This window comes from Oxyura jamaicensis, chromosome 4 (assembly GCF_011077185.1).
Source record: "Oxyura jamaicensis isolate SHBP4307 breed ruddy duck chromosome 4, BPBGC_Ojam_1.0, whole genome shotgun sequence".
Classification (NCBI taxonomy): domain Eukaryota; kingdom Metazoa; phylum Chordata; class Aves; order Anseriformes; family Anatidae; genus Oxyura; species Oxyura jamaicensis.
In genome coordinates, this window is record NC_048896.1 from 20,697,010 (window position 1) to 20,721,812 (window position 24,803).

Sequence of the window (24,803 nt, forward strand, 5' to 3'; positions counted from 1 at the left end):
TCTTTATACAGCTGACTGCTATAAAAGCATACAGACATACACATAAACAACAGCCCAATTTCGTTATAGAGCAACAGAAATGTTCCCACAGGCATAAAGAAGACAAAAGGTCATCGTTTATAATAATTACTGAGTTCTTTTTCCATACAAAGGAATTAATGAACTTTGATACTATAGCTGCTAACTGGAACCTAATAACAACGGCAAAGCAGCCATACAAAGTAAAATCCAGCTGTTTTACGTGGTATCATTTATTCCCGATGTAAAATACAAACTCAGGAACACAATAATATTAAAAAAAGGGATAGGTAAGGGCTGTGGTATCCGAGCTCACACACTCACTTGGGCGTGAACCGGAGCCTGCCACCCTGACAGACCGTCCCACATTGTCTCCGTGCTCCCCAGAGCAGTTTAACGAGCACTCTGCCGAGCCAGCACCACCCGCAGACGCGCCGGCAGTTTGAAACCCAGCGAAACTCCCCTCGCAGCGCCCTGTCACCGCCGGAGCCCCCACTAAACGCGGGGCACTCCACATCGCCCGCCCGCCGGGACGGGCCCGTGAGCGCTCAGAAGAGCCGCATGCGGTATCTCAGCTCGTGCGGCCACTTTTAAGGACAGGAATTGCGGGTCCCGCCTGGGCATGGCCCCCGCAGGGCCCCCGCAGAGCTCCTTTCCCCCCATCCCCCCCCCTTCCCCACTGCCCCTCAGCGCCGCGGCCCCGCCCCCTGGGAACAGCCTGAAGGAGCCGCGGCCCCGCCCCCCCGCCCGCTCCTGCCACGCGCTGGGCGGAGGCCACGCGCGGCCGGCAAGCATGATCACTTCCGGTGGGTCAGAGGGCGGCGGGAGGACGGCGGGAGTGGATGCGTGGGGGGCGTGCTCCGCTGGGGCCGGGCGTACAGGGCCGAGGTGGGGCCTGTGGGGGCGGGGCGGGGCGGGGCCCGGCCCGCCGCAACCTCGCGCCGCCCCGCCGCGCTTCCGGGCGTCCCCCCCCCCCAGCATGCAGCGCGAACGGATATGCCGCCATCTTTAGGCTCCCTCTCTGCTGTGTATTGACAATAACAAGCCCCGGGCCGGGCACCTCGCCCCAGGCAGTGCCAGCAGCACGCAGAGGGGCAGGGGGCAGCCCGAACGGAGCTGGGCCGAGGGGGAAGGAGCCGGCCGGGCGGAGGAGAGGGAGAGGGAGGTTTGAGGGGCTGGAGGTCTGGTGTGAGGAGCTGCGCTCAGCTCTCCCCGGGGCTGCTCGGCGGATAGGAGGCGGCTGGAGCGCCGGGGGAGCGCGAGGCAGAGCCCGGGGAGCGCGAGTCAGAGCTCGGGGAGCAGGCGGCCCGGGGGAGGCAGGGGTACCGGAGAGAAGGACTGGGAGAATACGGTGGGCGGCAAGAGGTAGGAGCGGAGACACTCCCCTGAGAAGGGAGTGCTGGCAGGAAAACGGAGGCAAACTGCGAGGAGAAACGAAGCGATAAAGAAAGGGTCAAGAGGGGAGACTGAGATCGCTCCGAGGAAGAAGAAGGCGAAGGAGGGGGAATACGGAAGGACTCTGCTGCTAAGAGGAGGAGAGAGGAGTTAAAAGATTCCTTGAAGAGACGCCGGAGACTGACCCTAAAACTCTCTCCCCCTCTTTGTCACATCACAAGGATTTGATGCCCCTCAGCCTGTTCACTTCTGTGTGTTCATGTTTCCCACAGGTTTCTCTTCCCCCAACCCCCCAGCTGCAGCTCAGGAGGTCAGACCTGCCACTGATGGTAATAGCAGCAGCAACTCCTCCTGCAAGAAGAGAAAGTTAAATAACAGTAGTAACAGCAACTCTGAAAGAGAAGAAATTGATTCAATTTCCTCCTGCTCCTCTTCTCCTTCCAAAACCAACTCCTCCTCATCATCTGCCGTCATCACTGCCTCCTCGTGCTCCTCCTCAGGGGTTGCCTCCTCCAACCATCACCTCCAGAAGAAGCTGCGCTTTGAGGACTCCTTGGATTTTATTGGACTCGATGTGAAGATGGCTGAAGAGTCTTCTTCCTCCTCCTCTCCTGCTGCCTCTTCTCAACAGCAGCACCAACAGCAGCTCAAAAACAAAAGCCTTTTAATTTCTTCAGTGGCTGTAGGGCACCACGCAAATGGCCTGACCAAAGCTGCCTCCTCTTCCGTTTCCAGTTTCGCCAACAGTAAACCTGGCTCCGCTAAGAAATTAGTGATCAAGAACTTTAAAGGTAACAGGACGTAATTCCTCACCACCCATGTGGTGCTGTCGCTCAGCTCTCTGTTTTGTTTTCAACGTGAAAACCGGTTATCTTTCGAATAGCTCCAGGTTTTACAGGAAATGCGGTAAACATTTCTAAACTTATGTGAAGGGGGCGATAATATTTATCATGCATACTTGCCCAGTCATACACACATCCTGAGCTAGTCTTCCCAGTTTGGGATTATTTTTCAGGCTGCTTTCATACTGTTGGGGAGAAGGCCTTAACCTGCATGTTAAACAAAATATTTTACTACAAAAGCGTACGTTGCTTTTGTTAAACTTTTAACGTTTCATGGCCCTCTTTTTAAATTGGACCCGAATCTATGTCTTGCCCCTATCCGTTTTGTCTGTTTGTAGGCTATTCTGCCTTAGCTTTAAATGTTGAAACTAAGGTGATTATCAGGCTATTATGGCAGATTTCCTTTCTGCTTCCCCCACTTACATTCAAAGTAGGTAGTTCAGATTTTTGCTGGATGCTTTCCACACAATATCCTTGCTTCAGCTCTTATTGTTTACTTTTTTAATGTTTTTTTCTCTCTGTGGATGTGCTCTTTTTTCAAGTTTACATTATTTTACAGTTTACCAACAAACACATTTTAACTTCTCAAGCATTGTTACTTGAGACCAGCTGAAGCAGGGAGGTGAAACTTTCTGCTGCAGTGCTGCATAATATTCTAGTAAACAAAATTACAGTAGGTGTAGACAGCTTAGCTAAAACTCTGCAGTCTTTATATACAGATGGGTAAATTGTGAGATTTTCTTGTTTCCTTCCTGCCTCTTGCAATCTTTTACAACAGCCTGATTAAAAACAACTAAAGAAAGAAACTTCTTTTTCCACGTGTTTGAGTGTAGGGGTAGAGGGGCTTATAGATATAAAAATCAAAACTAATTTTGAAATACACAACCGATGCAAATGTGCTGTAGAGATATCCCAGGGGGTAAGGATTAGGATCATTTTAGTCACTGCAGTGTTCCAGTGTAACTTTTTGTTCTGAGGGCCTTGTAATCCTCAAGAATCTTCTCCACCCATTTCCCCTGGTCACGTTGTCATTGTTTAGTTTGGCTTTTTGAAAATTTATACTTGTGATGCACGATGGTGAAAAAGAAATGTCACTCTTCTGCTGCATGTACCCTGTTGTTATCTTTAAGGAAAGTCAACTCTTTCTGTTCAGAATACTAGCTAAATGTCATAGATCGTGTGGTGCTGCAATCCTTCTTGCCTAGGAATTGGTATTCTAGTTGCTGGCTTCTTGAGAAGCTGCCAGCTTTGCTTTTTTTTTACTCTCAGATGCTAAACTGAACAATAATCTTGGCATGCTTTTGTCTGTGATAGCAATAACATCCTTTACAACATCCCAAAACCCCAAATCTTGGTAAGAAAGTGGGCAAGTACTGCTTGTATGAGTTGTCCCTTTAGATTCTTACAGCACGGCAATGTTGAGATATTGCCAATACTGTAGGGAAATGTATGAGGAAAAACAAAAAGAGAGAAGTTCTGCTTTTATTATTTTTTTCAAGAGAAATTTAAAAGGTTTGGGTTTTTTTTGTTTGTTTGTTTTTTACCTTTGGGTTTGCAGAAGTCCATTTAAATAGAGCAAATACTGTGGATCAGTTCCATTTGTTGGTGGCATGGATGTGCGTGTGACTTCCTAATGTTTCTCCTCCTCCTGTTTCCATTTGAGACCTTGTGTATCACAACAAAAAGGGTTGTTTTAACTAGCTTGAGAACACACAATTTTAAAATAGTTATGGTTTTCTGGGTGTGTGACTTGGCTAATCTTTCTCAGCCTTTTTTAAATGGGAGAAAATTAATGGAAAGCATCAAATTTGCAAAGTTTGAGCTGTATGAACGTTAAAGAATGGTTTAACTCACAAATGTTCACTGGCCGACCCACGAGATGTGTAAATTGATTAGTTCAAAATTGGTAGGTTCTCCTTGTGACTATAAAGCCTCACTTCATAATAAAATATTTCTGTGCATGTGTCTTGGGGTTTCTTTCCAAGTGCTAATACAGAGCAGAATTAATGAACTTGACAAAAAAATAATCTATACAGAGCTGTTAATCCATCATTTTCAGCTTTTATGTTCAGTTTTTTACTCTAATCTGTGCTGTTCTTCTACAAAAAGGGAGTGTAATGAAGATGCAGGTCTGTTTTTGCTGTGTTTTGGGGTTTCTACCTATTAAGCTGCTCATGTATGACACATTGTGATTTTTATTTTTTAATAAATCACACATACCATTTGGGCTACTGATGTTGTGATGTGTATGTGAAGAGTAATGCTGAATTTTTACGATGTGATATAATTTCAAATGTAAGGTAAAGTGTAGCTTTTACACTAATGTATAAGTACAACCTAGAGCATCAGCCTTTGTCTTGTCTGAGCTATGTCTTTCTGTAAAAGGTAAAATGTTTTACTGTTACTTAATACTTTCTCAAATTCTATAAAATAATTTCTTTTCAAGATAAACCCAAATTGCCTGAAAACTACACAGATGAAACCTGGCAAAAACTGAAAGAGGCTGTAGAAGCTATCCAGAACAGTACTTCAATTAAGTACAATTTAGAGGAGCTCTATCAGGTAAGCGCATTAAGTACAAGTGGTGGGATGGGGTTTTGGTGATTTGGGTTTTTCATTTTAAACAATTTTGAGACAATGTTAGGAATATGATATTTTGCTTGATATTCTCACTCTTTTCATAGAACAGTTTCTCGAATCTGAAATTGATCAGTACAAATCTCAGGAGACCTAACATTGAACAAAGTTTTTTTCACTTGCCACAACGTAATCCAAGGTGTGGTTTCCCTTGCAACAGTTGACAAGATTTAAATAAGGCAAGGAGCTGTATTCCCTTTACTGTTTATGGTGTGTAGCTGGTAAATGAGAAATGTGAAATCCTAAGACGTTAATGTTTAGGTAGGAAAAAGATGATCAATATTAAGATATAATCCTTTGTCTCAAGACAGTATCTGTTTGTAATTCAGGGTTATAAGTAATACATTTAAACACTGAAACTTTTCATTTGCCTCTTAAAAAGTAAATAAAATACCATTGTATTATTTTGGTTTGATTGCAATTGCTTATTATTGAGTGTTATGTCTTAATTGAGAATTAAAACTCATTTATTTCCAGCAACAGCTTTGATTGCATTGCCCTAAACATTTTAGGAAGTGATCACACTCAAACTGCATTTCCTAACGTGTTTTTCTGTAAACTCAACTTCTGCTTTTTCAGCTCTTTCTCCTCACCTGCCCCCTACTAAAATCCTAGTGCTTGTGGTTTTAGTGGCCTAGTAGCCATGCTGCTCTAGCTAGGTATAAGGAAGTACTGTAATTACTCCTAAAGTTTTTATTACCTCATTGGTTGCTTGGTTTCTCTGTGTGTATATATAAATCCTTCTCTCTGTCTGTTTTTAGTGTCTCTTCCCCATTCCCTCCCCTTTTCAAAAATAAAAAAAGTCCCATTTGGTTGTGCTTAATTTCTGTGAAAAGTTAGGGAGAAAAATCCTGTTTGCACAAGGTTTTGAGTCAGATTTAGGGAAAGATAAATTGCCATTCCTTGTGGAACCTGGAACCTCACTGGTCGAGTTCCTTGGTCCAGTGCGTTTTTGAGGTTATAATTCTTTATAATGTTCAATTAATTTAAAAAAAGCTTTTTCTAACAGTTGGTCAAGATAATATATGGTATTGTTAAAGTAACTACAGTTTTGTTAATTTTGTAAAAGTAATAAATTACAATACACAATATTGGCTGGTATTTTAAATAACTCACTGTAGACTGAACAGCAGAGCAAATAACAGTTAATCAAGTACTTGAGGATATTCAAGATTGTTTAAAGATACAAAGCTGTATTGAAAACCTTGCCTCTGCTACAAAATTACCACTGAAATTTCTGTTCAGTTTTACCACAGCCTTGCTTTTTGATGGTGTTTATGCTCAGAAAACAAAAGGATAAGATTTTTCTTCTAAATTTGTTATTATAATAATGTAGCTAGGTTTTAAGAGAATAGAGTGCAATCTATTATGAAATCTTTGTATTCTTTTTATAAATCTAATAATGTCTTTATTTAAAAATAAGAATAGCAATCAGCCTTTTTAAACGCTTACTTAACTAATGTCATTTCTGAACAGCTGTTTGGTAAATGGATCTGGTTCCAAGTATGCCTTGGCAGACACCATTATCCAAGCGCAGAGGGGAATTGCAAAATAACCTGCAGAAGTTCTTGCTGCACACCTCAAAATAACATACTTGATAATCGAGTTAAATTTGAAATTGGTTTAACTGTTGTCTGTGTTGGAAAACCTCACTGAGCAAACATTTTGAGGCTTTATTTCTTTGAGCCATAACTTCATTACTTACGTTATTCCCCACCCACCCCAGTGAGAGAAATAATACACATCTGTGAGCAGCTGAAGTGCTACAGAATTTACAGCTTCTTTATCAAAACAAGTTTCCTTCTTGTAGTACCAGGAAGAAATCATCTAGGTCTTTGGTGCTAGATCCATTTAATTTTCCTTTTTTTTTATCAATCACAGATTTAACTACTTCTGGGAAGTTCTGTTCTCTCATCAGAGCCCTTTCCGTTTTTTTCCTATCAGAGACCCTGGTGTGGATGCTGCAATTAAAAATAAAAAAATGTGTTACACAAAGGAAGTACAACACTTTGCTTTCAGGTGTTCTGACCATCCTTAGGACACCGATGCCCTGGCCAAAAGGTTATATTCCACTAATTCTGAACAAAGCAATTTTTTGAACTGTAGCTCCTTAAGCTACCAGGAATTTTCTCTCTAATACAACTATTGTTTTGTAGCACCAGTAGTTAAATTTGCTGCACATAACATTGCAATACTGTTTTGTTCCACAGAGCAAATCTTAAAGTTTTGTTTGTGTCCTTGGAAAGTTTGCCCTCTTAAAAATCAGCATAATAACACCAGTAAGTTGAGCAGAATTCACAAATAAATAGCACTTGTGTTGATAGGCAGCAGTTCTGCAAATGCTCAGTTGAGATGGGAAAGCTGACCAGTAGTTTTTACTGATGAAGTACAGCAAAATGGCTGCTGGTGTCAGGCTGCTAGTTAGAAGTGAGGCAAAGTGGGATTATGTAGGTGACTAACAAGTTGACAGCATTTGTCTTTCCAGCTCTGTTTCTTCCCCAAAATAAGTGGGAGAAGAAGTCTGTTTATTGCACTCACTACAGGTCTAATCAGCTTCTCTAAACTTGCTGTTTAAAGAATCATGAAGTAGATTATCTCCTCCTATTGCATTTTGTATTTTTTTTTTTTTAAGTGTTAAGGCTGAGAGTTGAATTTTACTGTGATTTCCAGCTATTAAGATCTGTATGCTTTCGTGTCTGTGTATGGTGACAATCAATTTCTGGCTTTCCTAATTGTGATTCAGATGTCACATACCTGGTTTGTATTTGTGTAGATCAGTGTTCAGAGATGCTGCTTTAGCGTTAATTGGTGTACTCACTCTCTTGCTGTACCTCTCTTTTTATTTCAATAAGCTTATGCAGGTTTAGTTTTCTTTTTTGGTTGTGTTGGCTGGGGTTTTGTTTTGATTCAACCTCTCTGGGTCATAGAGCCCACATTACCTGTAGTACACTTGCAAGCAAGCTGGTGCTTCCACTCCAGGAACTGGAGTGATGACTGTTTAGGTTATTGCTGTGCTTGCAGTGGTGGGTGGCAGTTAACTGTGAGAAGCTGATGGCTTCTATGTGCACTGTCAGAAGTATTTGGGGATTGGGGGGGGGAACTCCAGTGTAATGGAATAGGGATGCTCTATACACATCTGAACTGTTTTCACTGCCTGACTGCCCACGGTTGCTGGGGAACAAACTTGATTTTCCACTATTTTGTTCCTATGAGTTGGTTGTACTGGCAGCTAAAGCACTTTCCATTAAGAAAACAAATAAGTTCAGGAAGCACTGGTTGAAAGCCATATATATTTTTCCTTTCTTGCTTCTACAGATGTTTTCCAGAATATACACACATTGTGCCTTTGTCTCTCAAGGAGTTAGAATTGCTCTGTTTCTTGCCAAATCTGGGCAATAGTCATATATTTTGGAAAAGTCTTCATTGTGCTTATGGACTGTAGAATGCTTGTTTTGTTGATCAGTCTCCTAAGACAAGTCCTGAAACTTTTCTCTTCTTGCTATGATGCGCAGGCACAGATCTTGTAGTACTTGATTGTGATCTAGAATGTTTGCTACTGTAAACACCTGGAATGTAGTTATACCACCAAAAATTGTTCAGGATTCAAACTAAATATAGCCAAGGGGTAAAGGGGCATACTCTTAGTTTTGTGGGTAAGGGGAATTTTAATCAAGGAAATGACAAGCAGTGTGTTTTTTTTAACCGGTATTGGTGTGACTTGCAGAGCACAGCATTTGATAAAATGAGGACCTTAGTGTCTGCTTTGAAGTATGAAACCCAGCTAGCTGCTTGAATGTACTAAACCAATGCCCTTGTTCTTTGTGTTCTTTATTAGCTATCAGTACTCCAACTGAAATTAATAAGCCCTCATATTCTAAGCTGTTTGGGGCATGGCTCTCATTTTGTCTCATACTGCTGTTACAGTGTCACATCTCTCTCTTTTGCATGCAGCTGTTAAGTGTTACAATTAAAAGCTGGTAACTTCTGAATGCAAAGCAGAAGAATTCCATGTCTCTTTCTTTCCTTGTAAAACCACGTCAAGACTATAAGCAGACTGCTTAGTATCTGTTTCTGTATACTTCAGGCTGTTGAAAATCTCTGCTCCTACAAGATTTCTGCAAACTTGTACAAGCAGTTGAGACAGATCTGTGAAGACCACATTAAAGCACAAATTCACCAATTCAGAGAATATCCTTTTTATTATGCTGTTGATAAGCCAGAATGTTTTTACCTGCCAGCGTGTGGCAATGGATTTCTTTCACTAGTTCTTGATGTTAGGCCAAGGTGATTTGAATTCCTGTTTTTTGCATAATTGGGTCCGTTTCCATTTTTTTGGACCTCACAAAGAACACTGCTAGTTCCTTTATCTGTGATCACGTGATAACTTTGTGAGAAAATGTTCTTGGTATTTATAACACATTTTGACATCTTAGAGAAGCTCATAAAGTAAGTCTTAGAAGCAGCTGTGTTGACCACATCACTTACCAAATCTGCCATGTTCGGGTAAACTGAAAAAATTTGGAACAACTAGTTCCTTTTTTTCTATTTGGAAAAGTGCTAGTGGTCTGGAAATGTATGATGGTACCAGTTCTGAGGATCAAAATGGTGTATCTAGAAAAGTTTGGAGTTGCATCAGAATGAGATCTTGTACTAATTAACATCCACTTTGCAAGAATTACCCTTGTGAATTGAGTACAAGTCAAAATTTGTGAACCAAGTTTTTCCTCTTACGGTTCTCTCTTAACATGAGCTGAAATTACAGAATCTACATAGTGGCAGGCTGTTAGACATACTGTGAATTGTTGGGTTTTGAGGTTTGCTTGTTTCCCATGCAAGCCCCTGCCAGAATGGAGTACTGGACAAAGCATTCAAAGTGTATTTCCTTTTTTTTTTTTTTTTAATAGTTCAAATTTTTTTGGTTTGTCATTATTGAGAACACTTTGTTTACACCAGGACCCTCATTAAAAGTAAACACGTAGGAAGAAATTAAGTGGTCCTGTTTGGGAGTAGGTGAGTTTGTTGTGCTGTATGTTAAGTGTATGTTAAACAAAACAAAATGCTGGTTCATTTTGCAGCTAGTGCTGCCTGTTAGTCATAATTTTTCTTAATGATTTCTTCATGGATTCATTGGATAGTGTTCTTTTTCTAAAGAAAATAGACAAATGCTGGCAAGATCACTGCAGACAAATGGTAAGTGTTTTCTTTCCTTTTAAAGAAAAACAGTTCATTAGTCCACCTGATACTTTACTTAATTCTGTTCCTTTACAAACACACTGCTTCTGAAATGTTGTCTTAAATTTAATAAGGCTTCTTTGTGAAATACAACTGTATCTAGTATGTTAGAAATTAAGCCTTGAAAATAATGTAGTATATTTTTTAAACACATTGGTCTGGCCTTGGGGTTGGGTGGGGGTACACCACTTCTGAACAGTTGTTTTTATGCAACCTTTTTTCTGTTCATGAAAAGAGCTATTTTTTTCTAGAGAAAAATGCTAAATGTTTACTGATCAGCTCACCGAAATTGGTGGAGTGTTTTAAATAAATAACAAAGCACTGCCTAAAGCCTGTCACTGGGATTTTTTGTTATTGTTGAGCATAATTTGTTTTGCTCTTCAGTTTCAAGAGTAAAATGATTGTGGCTTTTTTTTTCTTCTCAAACCAGATTATGATTAGAAGTATCTTTTTGTTCTTGGATCGAACTTACGTACTTCAGAATTCAATGCTGCCATCTATTTGGTAAGGGCACGAAGGATAAAATTGTGAGGGGACTATTTAAATTATCCCATGTTATCTTACTAGCTGCATTCTAGTGACCTGTAAATTAGATGTTGAATATGTACCTGCTTATTGCAAAGGGAGGTCACATTTTTAATGTACTTACCATGAATTGTGGGATTCTTCTAGAACTGTGATAGCAAATCTCACTTAAATATATATCAGCCTCCAGTTTGCACAGTAAAAAGAGAGGACATGTTCAACAACTGAAGTGCCAGGGTTTGGGTTGTCCAGTTATTGCATTTAGTAATGTAACAGTAACATGCATAGTATTTGAATTTCTTGAAACATTTTTGAAGGGGAAAAGTTACCTAAAAATAAGAGCAAGTGGTTCTCTTATGAACACAACCCCTCCTTCCCCAGCCCGATTTTAGTAATTTGTAAATGCCCTACAGTACCTTGGCCATACAACATTTGGCTCTTCACTGGGTGCTAAGCTACCTGGATTGCTTTGCCACAGAGATCCTTCTCTTTCAAATCACTGAGATCTTCTGAGGTCTGCATAATACACTTAGATTAGTAAGTGATGGACTAAAAGGAATGTTGTCCAACAGTTTAAACTTGGAATTGGGGCCCAGAATGGCATTCTCCTTTCCTAGTTGAAAGCTATTGATTATTTAGTTTCAATCAACCTGTCAAGTAAAAAATAACTGCAAAAGTTAGGAGGTTATTTAGAAAAAAAAGTGTTGGTCTTTAAAATCTGTAACTTACAGTCGGTCCTTTGTCATGGCTTATTTTAGTATGTATGTGTTTGTTCATCTTGAGTGATTTGGGGACAAAGGAGTGAGGAATTCAGAGAATGCAAGTAATTTATTGGGCTCTGTTTGATCTAGATCAAATTTTATTAATATTTGGGGCTGTTTCTTATGCAATATATTAAATGGTTTTATTTTCTTTTTAGGGATATGGGGCTAGAATTGTTCAGAACTCATATAATAAGTGATCAGAAGGTTCAGAACAAAACTATTGATGGTATTCTTCTACTGATTGAGAGGGAAAGAAATGGTGAGGCTATTGATAGGAGCTTACTGCGAAGCCTTTTAAGCATGCTTTCTGACTTGCAGGTGAGTAAGCTTGTTTCAGCTTTCAACCAATAAACCAGCTTATTCTTATTTAGTGCTCATTAAGCTTTACGCTGGATTGTTGTTGTGTTATTTCCCTAGATTTATCAAGATTCTTTTGAACATAGATTCTTGGAAGAGACTAACCGCTTGTATGCAGCAGAGGGCCAGAGGCTTATGCAGGAAAGAGAGGTATTTTGAGTTTTCAATTATTTTTAATGCCTAATGACGGAACACTTCTCAAGGAGAGGAACTATTCTGTTGCATTAAATAGTGTACTGGGCAATAGTGTGCCTTGTATGTTTTATAATACTCCGAGAAAGCAAATTCAGATGAGGCTTCCTTCATTCACAGTGTAATGATATGTGCTTTAAACTGGAGCTGCTGTAGCTGTTAGCCAGCATTGTCATTTTTTTTTCCTCTTTTGATTTTGAAAACATACAAAACTACTCCGGCATTTTCAGGTTCCAGAATATCTTCACCATGTCAACAAGCGTTTAGAAGAAGAAGCAGACAGGATAATCACTTACTTAGATCAGAGTACACAGTAAGTGTAATCTCTCCTTGCTTTGTAACTTTAGTGGTTTGGCTCTTTGGTTGAGAACCATCTAATAGGTACAGTTTATTTCAGTTATTAAACAGTCATCAAATGCTTCTCATTTTCCAAAATTCCTTGGTTATAATGAAGTACTGTCTTGGTTCACACAGCTGATAACCTTTTCTTGTAAGCCATTACTTTGACATAAACATTGTTGGGCATCTCTATTTAGAAATACAGGCTGCTACTCCCTTTCCAAACATCTTCCTGAAATGCAAATAATCAGCTGTCATACTACCTGAAAAAAAATAGGACCAAGGATAGAGAATTCTCAAGTAAAAGGCTCTTAATATTTACATATTCATAATGGGGTGTGCAAAATTGACTAATTTTACTCTTCAATCTTTTCTACTTAGAGTCAGGATTTCCACAAAATCAGGTCGAAAAAATGAGGAAAAAAGGACAAATGTATATACTCATTTTACGTTTTTGGCCAAAGATAATTAGAGCACTCCCAATGCTGTTTGTAGTTAGTGTAATCTCAAAATAAATAAGACTGTCAATACTGGAAAAAGGAAAAGTAATTCTAAACATTTTTTCTATAGGAAGCCACTAATTGCAACTGTAGAAAAGCAACTTCTAGGTGAACATTTAACAGCCATTCTTCAGAAAGGTAATCTTTCTTCTTTATGTAAATGTTTCTAATTACTATTTCTAATTACACAAAAGAAAATGACAGGTGCTGGGGGATGACACAAGCTACGTCATTCTTTAACACCCTTTGCTACTCAGTTCATGAAATAGCACTGACCATTTTGCAAGAGGGTAAGTACCATTCTCCTTGTCAGAGGTAAGGAGCCACAGTGGTGTCTTCAGATACATAACAAAGCAAAATGAAAATTAGTATAAGGGATTCTTCAGTTCAGTGTGTTGAGTAGCATTTTGAAGACTTAGAGGTTTGGGAAAAGCCTTTGAATTCTGGCTGCACCGGAAAAGAGAAACACTGGTTGCTTGCTGTTCGTAAAATAAAGCTGGCTTTTTATTTAAAAGAAATAAAAAGTGAAATTTGAGCAGTGATGTACATTAACCTCAGTTCTTCAACAGTCTCTGTGAAGTTAGTGACCATTTGTTACTCTGAGGGATAGTCTGGAGAGAAATATGGGTGTAGCAAAAGTTGGATAATAAAATGATCAAATTCTTACCTGTTTCGTCTACAATCTGGCTAGTATGCGAGCATCTTCCTGCACATCTGGAACAGACTATTTACTGAGAGGAGTATCAGGTTTGCAATACTTACCCATCTACTTTTTAGAACCTTGCTCTAGAGTGTCAGGCCTTCTGCCAGAAAGTTAAAAAAGCAGAAGGCGAAGATATTTCTTGAAGTTGCTTGCCTTCAAACATCTGTAAAATGCATTTTTTTTTAAGTTGGAATTGAGACTTAGAGCTCTGTATTGCCAAGGGACCTTTCCTTCTGATCAGCAGAGCATAGACGTCTCAAGTTTTTAGGGCAGAGTAGAGCAGAAGTCTGCAAAGGAGTTGTGATTAACATGTTACGTAGAGCAGCCTATTAACCAGTCCAGATAGCTCTTTTATGTTTCACTGGATTTCTGTTAAATTGGGTAGCTTTCCAATTAAAAAAAAATACAACCTAACAGATTGATAGGAAATGCTAGTATTGAAGAGGTCCCTTACTGTAGTAATATGCTGTGCTCTCTGGGGATCGCTGTATGTTTTCAATTTTTACTCAAATTCTCTCATTTGCAGGTTTAAACCACCTTCTTGATGAAAATCGCATTCAAGACCTGTCTCTTCTGTATCAGTTATTTAGTCGTGTGAGAGGTGGAGTGCAAGTTCTCTTACAACACTGGATTGAGTACATAAAGGTACCAGTTCCAGAATTCTGGTATTGATGGGGTTTTATACACAGATATTTAAGTCATCTCTAAAAACTATTGCGTTTTTGTAAGAAATATTTGCTTATAAGCATCTAATGAACAGCCTTTGAAACGCTACTGGGAAAAGTACAGTAACTGTTCAGGTCTTATTGAAGAAAATAGTAAATTGTTGAACTGACTTATTGAACTCCAAGTAAATTTGGAGTTACCTTGTTTATAGCTAGTTGTGGGAGACAACTATATTTTTTCCAGTATGCATTTTGGTAATGACAAAACATTTCTATCATCTCCTTTCTGAAATTTCTTGTCAGAAAAAAGTTCTAAATTTGTTTATCTATTGACAGTTTGGTTTTGAATCAGCATACATGGTCTGAGAATGACGACGTATAATTCCTTTATAATACTGTTACTTCTGTTATGTTAGTGGAACTAATAGGAATATCAAAACCAAAACATTACAAAGATAACTTAAGTTTTTAAAGTGTTTTCATTTAAATTCATTGTTCAGACTAATTGAAAGACATGTTTTATTTTTCAGGCATTTGGTAGCACGATAGTAATTAATCCAGAAAAAGACAAAACCATGGTCCAAGAGCTGCTTGATTTTAAAGATAAAGTTGACCATATTATTGATGTTTGCTTTCTCAAGAATGAGAAGTTTGTAAATGCCATGAAAGAAGCCTTTGAAACATTCATTAATAAAAGACCAAATAAGCCAGCTGAACTCATAGGTATTTTCATTTGTCTCTTCCTATGTGAGAATTTGGGTGGGGGGACAGGTGGGGGTTGCTGATGCAGGTTAAACAGATGTGGTGTGATAGGGAATTGTGTGTTGAGATACGACATACAATGCATCCTCAAATTGAGATCTCCTGTGCCTTATTATGCAGGAGATGTAAACAATTTAGATTTTTAACAATAAAAAGATTTTAACAATAGTAGATTTAAAAACAAGTAAATTTTTGTTTCCATTGTGATACTAGGCATATGATAAACTTGTTATCCCTTAACATTCTTTTAGCTAAATATGTAGATTCAAAGCTCCGTGCAGGCAACAAAGAAGCTACTGACGAAGAACTTGAAAAAATGCTGGATAAAATTATGATCATATTTAGATTCATATATGGTAAGTAATGTTTTTGTGTGTGGATACAGTTGTTTAATCAACAACATAAAAGTACTTCGAATTCACTTTTGCAATCCTACATTTTTAAGCATTCATTCTCTGTACATGCAGTTTGCTGGTGCTGTGCTGTTTAACTAGTATTTGTTAAAATGCCTGTAATGAGACCTGTCTCCAACTCTGTTAAAACCTTAACATGAAGGTCCTTGCTAGCTTTACTGAATTTTGAATTGGGCCCCTTAATATGAGTAATGTTTAAAAGCTCCCAATGACTTGTGATCACTGTCAGATCTCATCTCTTACAGGAAAAGATGTGTTTGAGGCCTTTTATAAAAAAGATCTAGCGAAGAGGCTATTAGTTGGGAAGAGTGCATCAGTCGATGCTGAAAAATCTATGCTTTCCAAACTCAAACATGGTAAATATCTCTCCCTTCTCCAGCTTCCTTTTGAAAACAATTATTTTAATGAGACGTCCCAGAAGTGCTGTTTGTATTTCATGCTTTACATGAGGCCAAACATTTTTGCATACAATTCTTGAATGACTGTTGGTTTTGGGAGAATCATTTACTTTTATTTTAGTAACTATAGCAGAAATAGCCAAAACCCAGCAGTTTAAAGTTCACTGTGTCTTGTGGCCTGTGGGATAGAGTTGATGTTCCCTGCAGAATAAATCAGTGATGTGTTCAGAGAACTTGAGGGTGACTTTTCCTCTTGCAATTTACTCTATATAAGGTCTGAACTATGAAGCTGCCAGTTAGCAGTCCCGTAGTCTGGTCTTCATTGCTTCATAGCACAGCTTCTTTGGGTGATAGGAGCAAGATTTTTAGAGCTCACTGTTCCACAATCAAGAGAGTTTGGTAGGCAGCTCATTAAGATTAAGATCAAAGTCTGAGTGACAACCTGCTGGTGGATTCCAAGGAAGAATAGTCATGTCCACATGGGGAAAAAAAATAGGTTGCAAAATAGCTGTCATATTAAAAACACTTTTCCCCCTCTTGTTTATAACCTTATTATGTTTCATAATTAAGTCCAAGTCTCTATTTGCTGAACGTTTACTGAAATAGGTGGTCTTCCTTCAAAGTGCATTCTAATTCTTACAATAAATTCTCCATGGTGTTGATCTTTTTTTAAAGAATGAAATTTTCTTTTTTATAGAATGCGGAGCTGCTTTCACCAGCAAACTTGAAGGAATGTTTAAAGATATGGAGCTTTCAAAAGACATAATGATACAATTTAAACAGGTAATGCTGGAAAGCATGCCATGGATCCTTCACTTACTTGGTTTGTGAATGAGTTATTTTCAAAAAGGCTAATAAGAGAGTGCAGGATGTCTTTAGTTGTAAACATTCCTATTGTAATTGATTTAAACTCCTTTTGAAATATTCTAGTTGTCTGTAATGTTCTTTCACTACAGAGAAAAAGGCTTTGTTAGTGATCCCTTTCAAAGGGAGTGCGCAAAAGTCCCCACTGAAAATCAGTGAGAGTTTTCTTAATTTGTTTCTCTACTTTTAGAAAAAAGCTTCATTTATTAGTTGTTTTCCTGGGACAAGAAGCTTTAAACAAAAAAAAAAAAAAAGGAAAAAAATAAAACAATAAAAGAAGAATTGTAAACTTCTAAAACATTTCAACACCAGTTAGTAGCACTATATTCTAATGGGACTGGCTCATAAATTTAGTCATTTAGGCAAGTGACAATGCTTCTGGACATCAATTACAGCAGTCCTGTAACTTTCTGACTACAAGTGAAGTGCAACTTAATTTCTTCAGTTGATGTATCTTATATGAATTATGATGTGAAGATGTACTAGTTATAAGTACATCTAGTTATAGGATATAACTAGGTACATCTTCACATCAGCCTGCTAAAGCACTTCTTTTGCTGTTTTCTTCCTGAAAAACTCCTTTAAAACATCTGAAAGTGCTTTTTCTTATCCTAATTTTCTTACGTAAAATGTGAGCTACATACAAAGGCATCCCAAGGTTACTTGCCTTCTGTGCTCTAATGTCTGCTCTAGGTAGCTTTTCAGTTCTACCTGAAATGTGTTTAATAAACAATCATGTATCTCAATTTGTTTTCTTTCTGCAGTATATGCAAAATCAGAATGTACCTGGCAACATTGAACTAACAGTGAATATCTTGACTATGGGTTATTGGCCAACTTATGTGCCTATGGAGGTCCACCTACCCCCAGAGGTAATGAATAGAGAGTCATGTTATACCAAATAGCAGCCTAATAGTAATGCATCTTGATATCAACTGCAACTTGGTTTTATCATCAACTGCTACGTAGTTTGATTGTGGAGTATGAAGGGATGCTTTTAAAGTAGAAATTGTGTATTGGTATGTGCATTTTTTGTTTTTCTTCCATTTTTAGATGGTAAAACTGCAGGAGATTTTCAAGACCTTTTATTTAGGAAAACACAGTGGTAGGAAACTTCAGTGGCAATCAACACTAGGTCACTGTGTACTAAAAGCAGAATTTAAAGAGGTGAGTCTCTTGTTTCTCTTATTTGTGTTGATGTGTCAGTTCCAAAATGTCAGTTTTAGAGAGCTTCTATTTCCCTTCAGCATTTCTTCATGGTCATGAATATATTTCAATAAAATTTATCTTGGAATCCAGGAATGCTACCAGTTAGTTGTATTTTTCATAACAATGATAAAACAGGAAATAACTACCATGGTTATTGCAAAGATCCTATGGGTGCTGATGCTGTGTTTTTAACTAATGCATGTGTTACACTTTGGTTTAGAGGGCTTTCCAACTGTGATTTTAAGCGCTTGATGGATTTGAATTTGTCTCAAGTAGATGTATACCTTAGCAAATTTGGTATTTGGTAGTCTAACCTTCTAACCTCTAGCTTATTCTGCATTTCATAGTAAAAACAAAAGGTGACCAGTAACTTTTATTCTTTTATATCCCCTAATGAATAAAGGAGCAATTGCATCCTTTAAGTGAAATAATTGATATAGAATTGACATAGAACAGTGACTTGATCGTTTTTTCTCCCCAAAAAAAGCACCCTGCTGATGTCTGTTGTTTTCCCTGTGACAGGGCAAAAAAGAACTTCAGGTCTCCTTGTTCCAGACACTGGTGCTGCTCATGTTTAATGAAGGAGAGGAGTTCAGTTTAGAGGAGATAAAGCAAGCCACTGGGATAGGTTGGTGTTGAAAACAACTGAATATTTCCAAATGTTCTTGACTAAAAGTACTAAACAACTTGTTTCTGCTGTAGAGGACGGAGAGCTGAGAAGGACACTTCAGTCTCTGGCTTGTGGCAAAGCCAGAGTACTGACTAAAAGCCCCAAAGGAAAAGACGTAGAAGATGGTGATAAATTCACATGCAATGATGATTTCAGACATAAGCTCTTCAGGATAAAAATCAACCAAATTCAGATGAAAGAAACGGTATTTTGTTGTTGTTTGTTTGATTGGTTTTTGTTTTTAATGCTCTGGGGTTTTGATTCTTGGTTAGGTATCTTGTTGCCTGCTCATTTACAAGCTTTTTTCCCTCTCAGTTGTAACATACATACTGGTATATGTGTGAAACATGTATGTATATTTTGGATGTTCACAAACATAACAATGAGGATTTAAATGTGAGCTTCCAGACTAACTTAAATACCAATGATGCTCTATAAAGGAGATTGATTGATTAGTTCCAATTAGTAACTGTTCTTTTTCACCCTTAATCATTCTCTAGGGCTTTACTGATTTGTGAACATAGAAACCATTTCAGTGAATTTACTATCCCTTGTGCAAGTTCTTCTTAAGAGCAGAGTTTTGTCTTTAAAGGATTTATGTCAAATATATGACAGTAAACCTTTTAGTGTCATAAACTAAGAATTGTCCTAGATATGAAGGTGAATTTATTCAACAGTTCTAGTATTCTCTTTAAAACTCTTTTAAATGGATCCATCAGGTAGAGGAACAGGCAAGCACTACAGAGAGAGTATTCCAGGACCGGCAATACCAGATTGATGCCGCAATTGTACGAATCATGAAGATGCGCAAAACGTTGAGTCATAACTTGCTTGTGTCAGAGGTCTACAACCAGCTTAAATTCCCAGTAAAGGTGTAGTACTGATTTTTTTCTTCTAAAAATGTGTTACTACTTGTTACATTCCCTGACCTGTCCTCAGTTAAACAGTATTCCTGTCTAAAACGTGCTTTTTTTTAACTGTTAGGAGAGACAAATACATAATTTCAGAAAGCTTTTAAAGTGCCAGTTGCATTCATTTGTTTATCTGAATATTGCCTCTGGCTTTTGGTAAGTTAATAAAACATTAATAATGGTTCTCAGAACTGTGAGTTTGCTAGTACTAATTGGAAGCTAACCTGTCTTTGTTTATACATGGATGTTCTTGCATTGCTCGTCTTCTGGCAATGCAGTTTTAGGGGTGAGAGAAAAATGGTTCAGATATGCAGAAGTGTTTTTGATTCTTGACTTAATTTGGTTGATAATTTTTAATAAATTAGTAGCCAATAAATGTACAATGTTTTTTCTAGACAGATTATATTAGTTGATATATACAAATATCTATGGAATGAAAATTAGGTATTGGTGAATGTCTCAAAGCTAAAGCAGCCCACAGTTGCAATATATGAATGAATAGCTTAGTGTACAAATGCCAAATGGATTTTCAAATAGAAACGTTTGAGTTCAAATATACAGTGCATTCTATCAATGGGAATTTAAAATTAAAGGTATTGCCATATTACTCTGTTTTCTCAACATGTTAAGCTACTGCAGGCCTGTAAGTTTTACATAAATGGTAGCTGAGCTTGCTTTTCCTCACTCTTCTACCTTGAGATGTTTTATGTAAGTTCTTCACTGAACAAAGTCATAGGGCACCCAAGCTCTTGCAAAACTTACTTGCATCAAGATAAAATGAATCTTACACCATCTAGGTAAAAGTCACAAATACAACTGCTTTGGTATGAAATATATGAATTGTAGTTGTTCATAGTAGAGTTCAGTTTAAACAGCAGCAGATACTTTTCCCTGTTGTAAAAAGACTATGCTTACCTGCAAGTAACAAGCTAATTTTGTAACTTTCTCTTCAGTCAATTATACACTGAAAATTTAAGGATCTTCAATGCTCTAAGGGATTTAAGTGGTGATATCTGTTTCCTTAGTCATCTTGAACAGTATGGATATTTGGCTTAAATAGAAAGAATTAGAGAAACATTGACCACAAAATCATAATACTGACATCTGCTTTATTTTACAGCCTGCTGACCTTAAGAAGAGAATAGAATCCTTAATTGACAGGGACTACATGGAAAGAGATAAAGAAAACCCAAATCAGTACAACTATATTGCATAAACATATTTTGGCCTTTGTTTTACTGCACACTTGGTGTCATACGCAACTGCCAGTGGATAAACTAGCCTGTTGATCCCATGAATTGACTTTTTATACTACCGATGACTGAATGAAAGCAGTGTAATGGAGAAGTATAGTAGAGTGGACAACTTCTTTCAGTGGTTAACATGCCCATTTAAAGAGTACTATTTACATTTTAAGAAGAATGCTGTTGAACTCTTTGCATGTTATTTAGTAAGATGTGCAGAAAGCTGCAAGAAAGTATCTGGTCTTTGTGATTCCATTTGTCCCTGGGTCTGAAGAGGAGTCCCTTGATAAGACAGATGTCTTTCACACCTTTAAATGGAAACAGAAGGTTAGTTAATGTAAGAAAATAGCCTTTAAAATGCTTAAACTGCATGCAAACTTTTAATTTACTGTACAGAATGCATTTCAGTTAGCAACATACCATTGATCTGGTTGATACCCACACCTGGATTTTTCTTGAGGGAGGGGAAATGGGGAATAAGCCAAGCTATGCTTATTGCTGATCTAGTGGAATATATTCTTGGTTGCAATTAAGATAAAAATGATACCAATATAAAATGATGTATAAAGTTTGCAGTGTGGACATATATATTATATATACAAATACCATTCTTAAATAACTGCTACAACAAAACAAGTTCAGGTTTATATTAATATGGCTTGCCTGTAAGACTTGGTGTTCACCTTCAGGAATTTTAAGCATAAAACAGCCATAATGGAAACAAAAGTGACAGTTTTTACTAGCCATGGGTAGGAGGCCTTCACCTCTTGGCAGCAATACTCTACAAAAGAGAATCTACTTAAAGGTATTTATGAAGAGCCACAGTGTTCTTGTGGTACAGCTATAAGAACAAAAGTTACAAACTAATTTTAATACTTGTTTTGCTTTGCAACATTCTGAACTTGAACAAACCTCAAGGTTTAGGCAGGGCGCTTACAAGACTGCCCTGCTTTGGATTGCTTTAACTTAAAGCTTTAAGAACTCAGCCCTAGATGTGGCAGGCCTCCTAGAACCCAGAAGCCTACCTCTCATATAGAAAGATAGTTAAGTATTGCTACAAGGCATCTAAAACATTTTCTTAGATGACCAGAAAGCATTCTTTGCATCTTGATAAGACATGGGAGAATTAAGTCACTTGAATGTAGAGCATTTTTCAACAGAATGCATTTTTATTGCTATAGCAGTGTATGCCAGGAATACATGGGGAAAAAAAGTGTCAGCAGAAAAGGTAACTCCTCCACATACAGTTCTTCCTTACTCAGCCAAGCTTTAGACCTACAATCAGCTGTGTTGCAAAGTACAGTGAAAAACCTCATCCTCTTTCAGGCACTGATAATCCTGGAGAATACCAGATATTTCTTGAAAGCAAGATGTTACTTTTTTTAGTGACAGTGTAACTTAGCTATTTAGGATCTATAACTTTTTATCACTGTGATACCACATTCAGGGGTGTGTATGTGTGAGAGAGGGAGTGTGTGTGTGTCTGTTCTGCATCTGACACATCCCATCCTTGCTGCTTTTTTGGTCCATTGTTTAATTCCATGTTTTCTCCAGCTGTGTTTTGCTCAAGCGCTTTTGTATGCGATCCTCAGTTGACAGATGAAGGAGATGATTGTTGTTTTTTTTTTCTCCTACCAAATTTGCTGTCACCCTCCACTAACTGTCATACAGCTCCTTACATGATCTGCAGAAAATCTACCTTATCTTCTGACACTATTGCAGCATAACTTCTGGTAGGCATCCAGGACCACCCTTGCCTCTGTAAGAAATGCTAATACAATTATTTGGTAAGCAACTTGAAGATTGCTCCAGCAAAAAGAGGCAAATCTTTAAGTATTAGTTCAAGTAGACATCCACTGGGGAGGAAAACATGTCCCCCCCCCCCCCCCCAAAAAAAAAAAGACCAAAAAAAACAACCTTCTGTATTTTCCATTCAGTGTTCCCTTTTCTTGTATGTGTTTTGTATCTTTAGCCAATAAAAGATTCCTTTTAAAAAGGTGTTTGGAGAAGGAGCATAAAACTTCTCTCTTTGGGAGACAGGAGATGATGAAATCAGCATTGAACTGGTTCCATTCAATCAGTTGTAGCAAATCAAACACCACCACATGTTCTGGTAAAATCCTCTCTCATCAGACAAGTGTGTAGCATTCAGTCAAACTAACCAGAAAGGTACAAAGGCTTATTTAATTTTTATCCCATCCTTTTCAGTAACTTAAATGCAAAAATTAGTACATAGAAAAATGTCCTCGACTCTCATGAGACATCCATGATCTGAGGCAGACCCTAAGAATGGATTTTGAGAATACTGGCTAGGCTGAGCGAAGGGGTGAGAGGGGGAGGGAAGAAGGCTTCTCAATCTTGGATCTTCACGGCTTTTCCCCAAGAACTTGTTCATCTCTTCTGCTAAGGTCTCACTCATTCCTGGTTAATGACAAAGCTGCAGCCAAGATTTCTTGTCCAGCAGTATAACTCTACAACTTCTTGCTGGGATCATGTGCCTGCCTATTGAGCCATATATATCTCTCTATATGAAAACAAAATAGTAGTGGGCTTGGACCACAATTCATCTGGCTATAACACAGCTTGTCTGTTTGGCCACACAATTTTAATCTTGACTCTTGCATGCAGTTTATAGCACCTTGTTCATAACAAATTGCAGTTTATTCTTAGAAATATATATTTTAGTTTTTTTAATCTTTATACCCATAAATGGACTTTTTTTTTGTCTTGGCTGGTTTAAAAGGTGACCATTTTGTTTAAATGCTGTAATTGCAAATGTGTTGTAAACATTGTTTTGTTCTATAGTTTACACAAAGGTGCCAAAGTAAATAGTTAATAAAAAAAAAAAAAAAGGAAAAGAAAAAAAATAGCAAATTAAGTTGCTTTAGCTGTGCTTCATATTTTGGTCTCTGCTCTTTTTTATCAGTCAGACTTTTGTTTTTTTCCTAAGCATATCATCTGCCCTATTGTCTTTTTCTTTTTTTAAAGAAACAAAAGTGCATCTAATGAAATGTTCAGATACCACTTTGTTTTTTTTAGTGATTTCATACAGTAGGAACAATATTTTCTTTGAAAAGTTACACTAAAATTGTAAGAGTACAGCAGCATTCAAAAATGTAATATGCTTTTTGTATAACAGTTCTTCAGAACATGTCTGGAGTGGGGAAAAAAAAAACTAACCCTGTTACTTTTCAGAAGCCTCTTCACTTGGCTACCAGAACTAAAAAAAAAAAAAAGAAAAAGAAAAAAAAAGTGCTTTTACACTGCATCAAAAAGCTGTAGTTTATGCAGACTTGCAGACAGGGCATGTGTCGTCACTGCATCCTTCGATGCAAAAAGCAGCAAAACCTTTTTAATGTTTCATAACAAGTCTGATATGGGTACAGAGAGTCTTTCTTAAAGTTGGTAAATAATGTAAATACATGTCCTTTCAGAGAGTGAGTCTGTTATCTAGGTATTTTGTGTCATTTAATAAATATTAAACAGTTTTGTGTTGATAAACTCTTGTGTAAAATGCCTTCTTACTCAAATTTCTGTATGTTGGGTTTACTAATGTTTCTGGCTTCTTTAAAATCTTTAGCTTGTGCTTTGATAGCAAAACACCTGTTTGCTATTTAAATATAATACCTAGTAGTTCCTTTTTCATTCAGTCATTAAAATTCCTTGTTTTCTAAACAGTAATGGTACAAAACCACCAAATGTGGTGGCCTGTTGCTAGTAGAGGAGGCTGCTGTCCTGGTGCATGTCTAGCCTTAAAGGTGAGAGCACTATTCCTGGTGTCCCAGTGCATTTAGTGATTTTTCTAATGGTTCTGGCACAGTCATTGGAGTACAAAGGTCAGGGCTTCTCTTGGTGGTGATGGCTGATTGGGCCAGCTCCTATTTTTTCTTCAGCCATTTGGAGCTGTCAGACTAAATCTGAGCAGAATTTTCTGGGAATATCTTCAGCCCAGCCTCTCCTAATGCAGGTGTTCTGGGGACTGGTGGGGAGATGTGAAGTGATTTTGCTTTTGGAACACTTGAGAGGTGGTTTGAAAGCACAGATAACTGCAGGAAGGCAAGTGATTCTTCCAAGCAGTTCTCTTGAAGATCCATGTACTGTAGGGAGGCTGACCTTGCACAGCACTGCCATGATCACAAAACAGTCCTAGTAGGTGGCATTTT

General features: G+C 38.0%; 1 protein-coding gene across 1 annotated transcript; it reads left to right on the forward strand.

Annotated features, from left to right (window-relative positions):
- Positions 1-1,290: 1,290 nt before the first annotated feature.
- On the forward strand, positions 1,291-24,141 carry CUL4B (cullin 4B). Its single transcript, XM_035323464.1, has 20 exons — positions 1,291-2,204; positions 4,702-4,817; positions 8,977-9,080; positions 10,013-10,082; positions 10,555-10,628; positions 11,569-11,731; positions 11,831-11,920; positions 12,193-12,275; positions 12,872-12,939; positions 14,031-14,149; positions 14,700-14,892; positions 15,183-15,287; positions 15,590-15,700; positions 16,440-16,525; positions 17,371-17,478; positions 17,660-17,773; positions 18,338-18,443; positions 18,518-18,690; positions 19,205-19,357; positions 20,517-24,141. Exons 1-20 carry the CDS (start codon positions 1,673-1,675, stop codon positions 20,610-20,612), a joined length of 2,664 nt encoding a protein of 887 aa, XP_035179355.1. The 5' UTR covers positions 1,291-1,672; the 3' UTR covers positions 20,613-24,141.
- Positions 24,142-24,803: the final 662 nt, after the last annotated feature.

Excerpts from the sequence above, each read along its gene's own strand:
- CUL4B (XM_035323464.1), top strand. The coding sequence starts at position 1,673 with ATGTTTCCCACAGGTTTCTCTTCCCCCAACCCCCCAGCTGCAGCTCAG. Across the intron at positions 10,629-11,568 it reads TCAATGCTGCCATCTATTTG|GGATATGGGGCTAGAATTGT; the intron begins GTAAGGGCACGA and ends TTTTCTTTTTAG. Across the intron at positions 18,444-18,517 it reads AAAGCAAGCCACTGGGATAG|AGGACGGAGAGCTGAGAAGG; the intron begins GTTGGTGTTGAA and ends TTTCTGCTGTAG.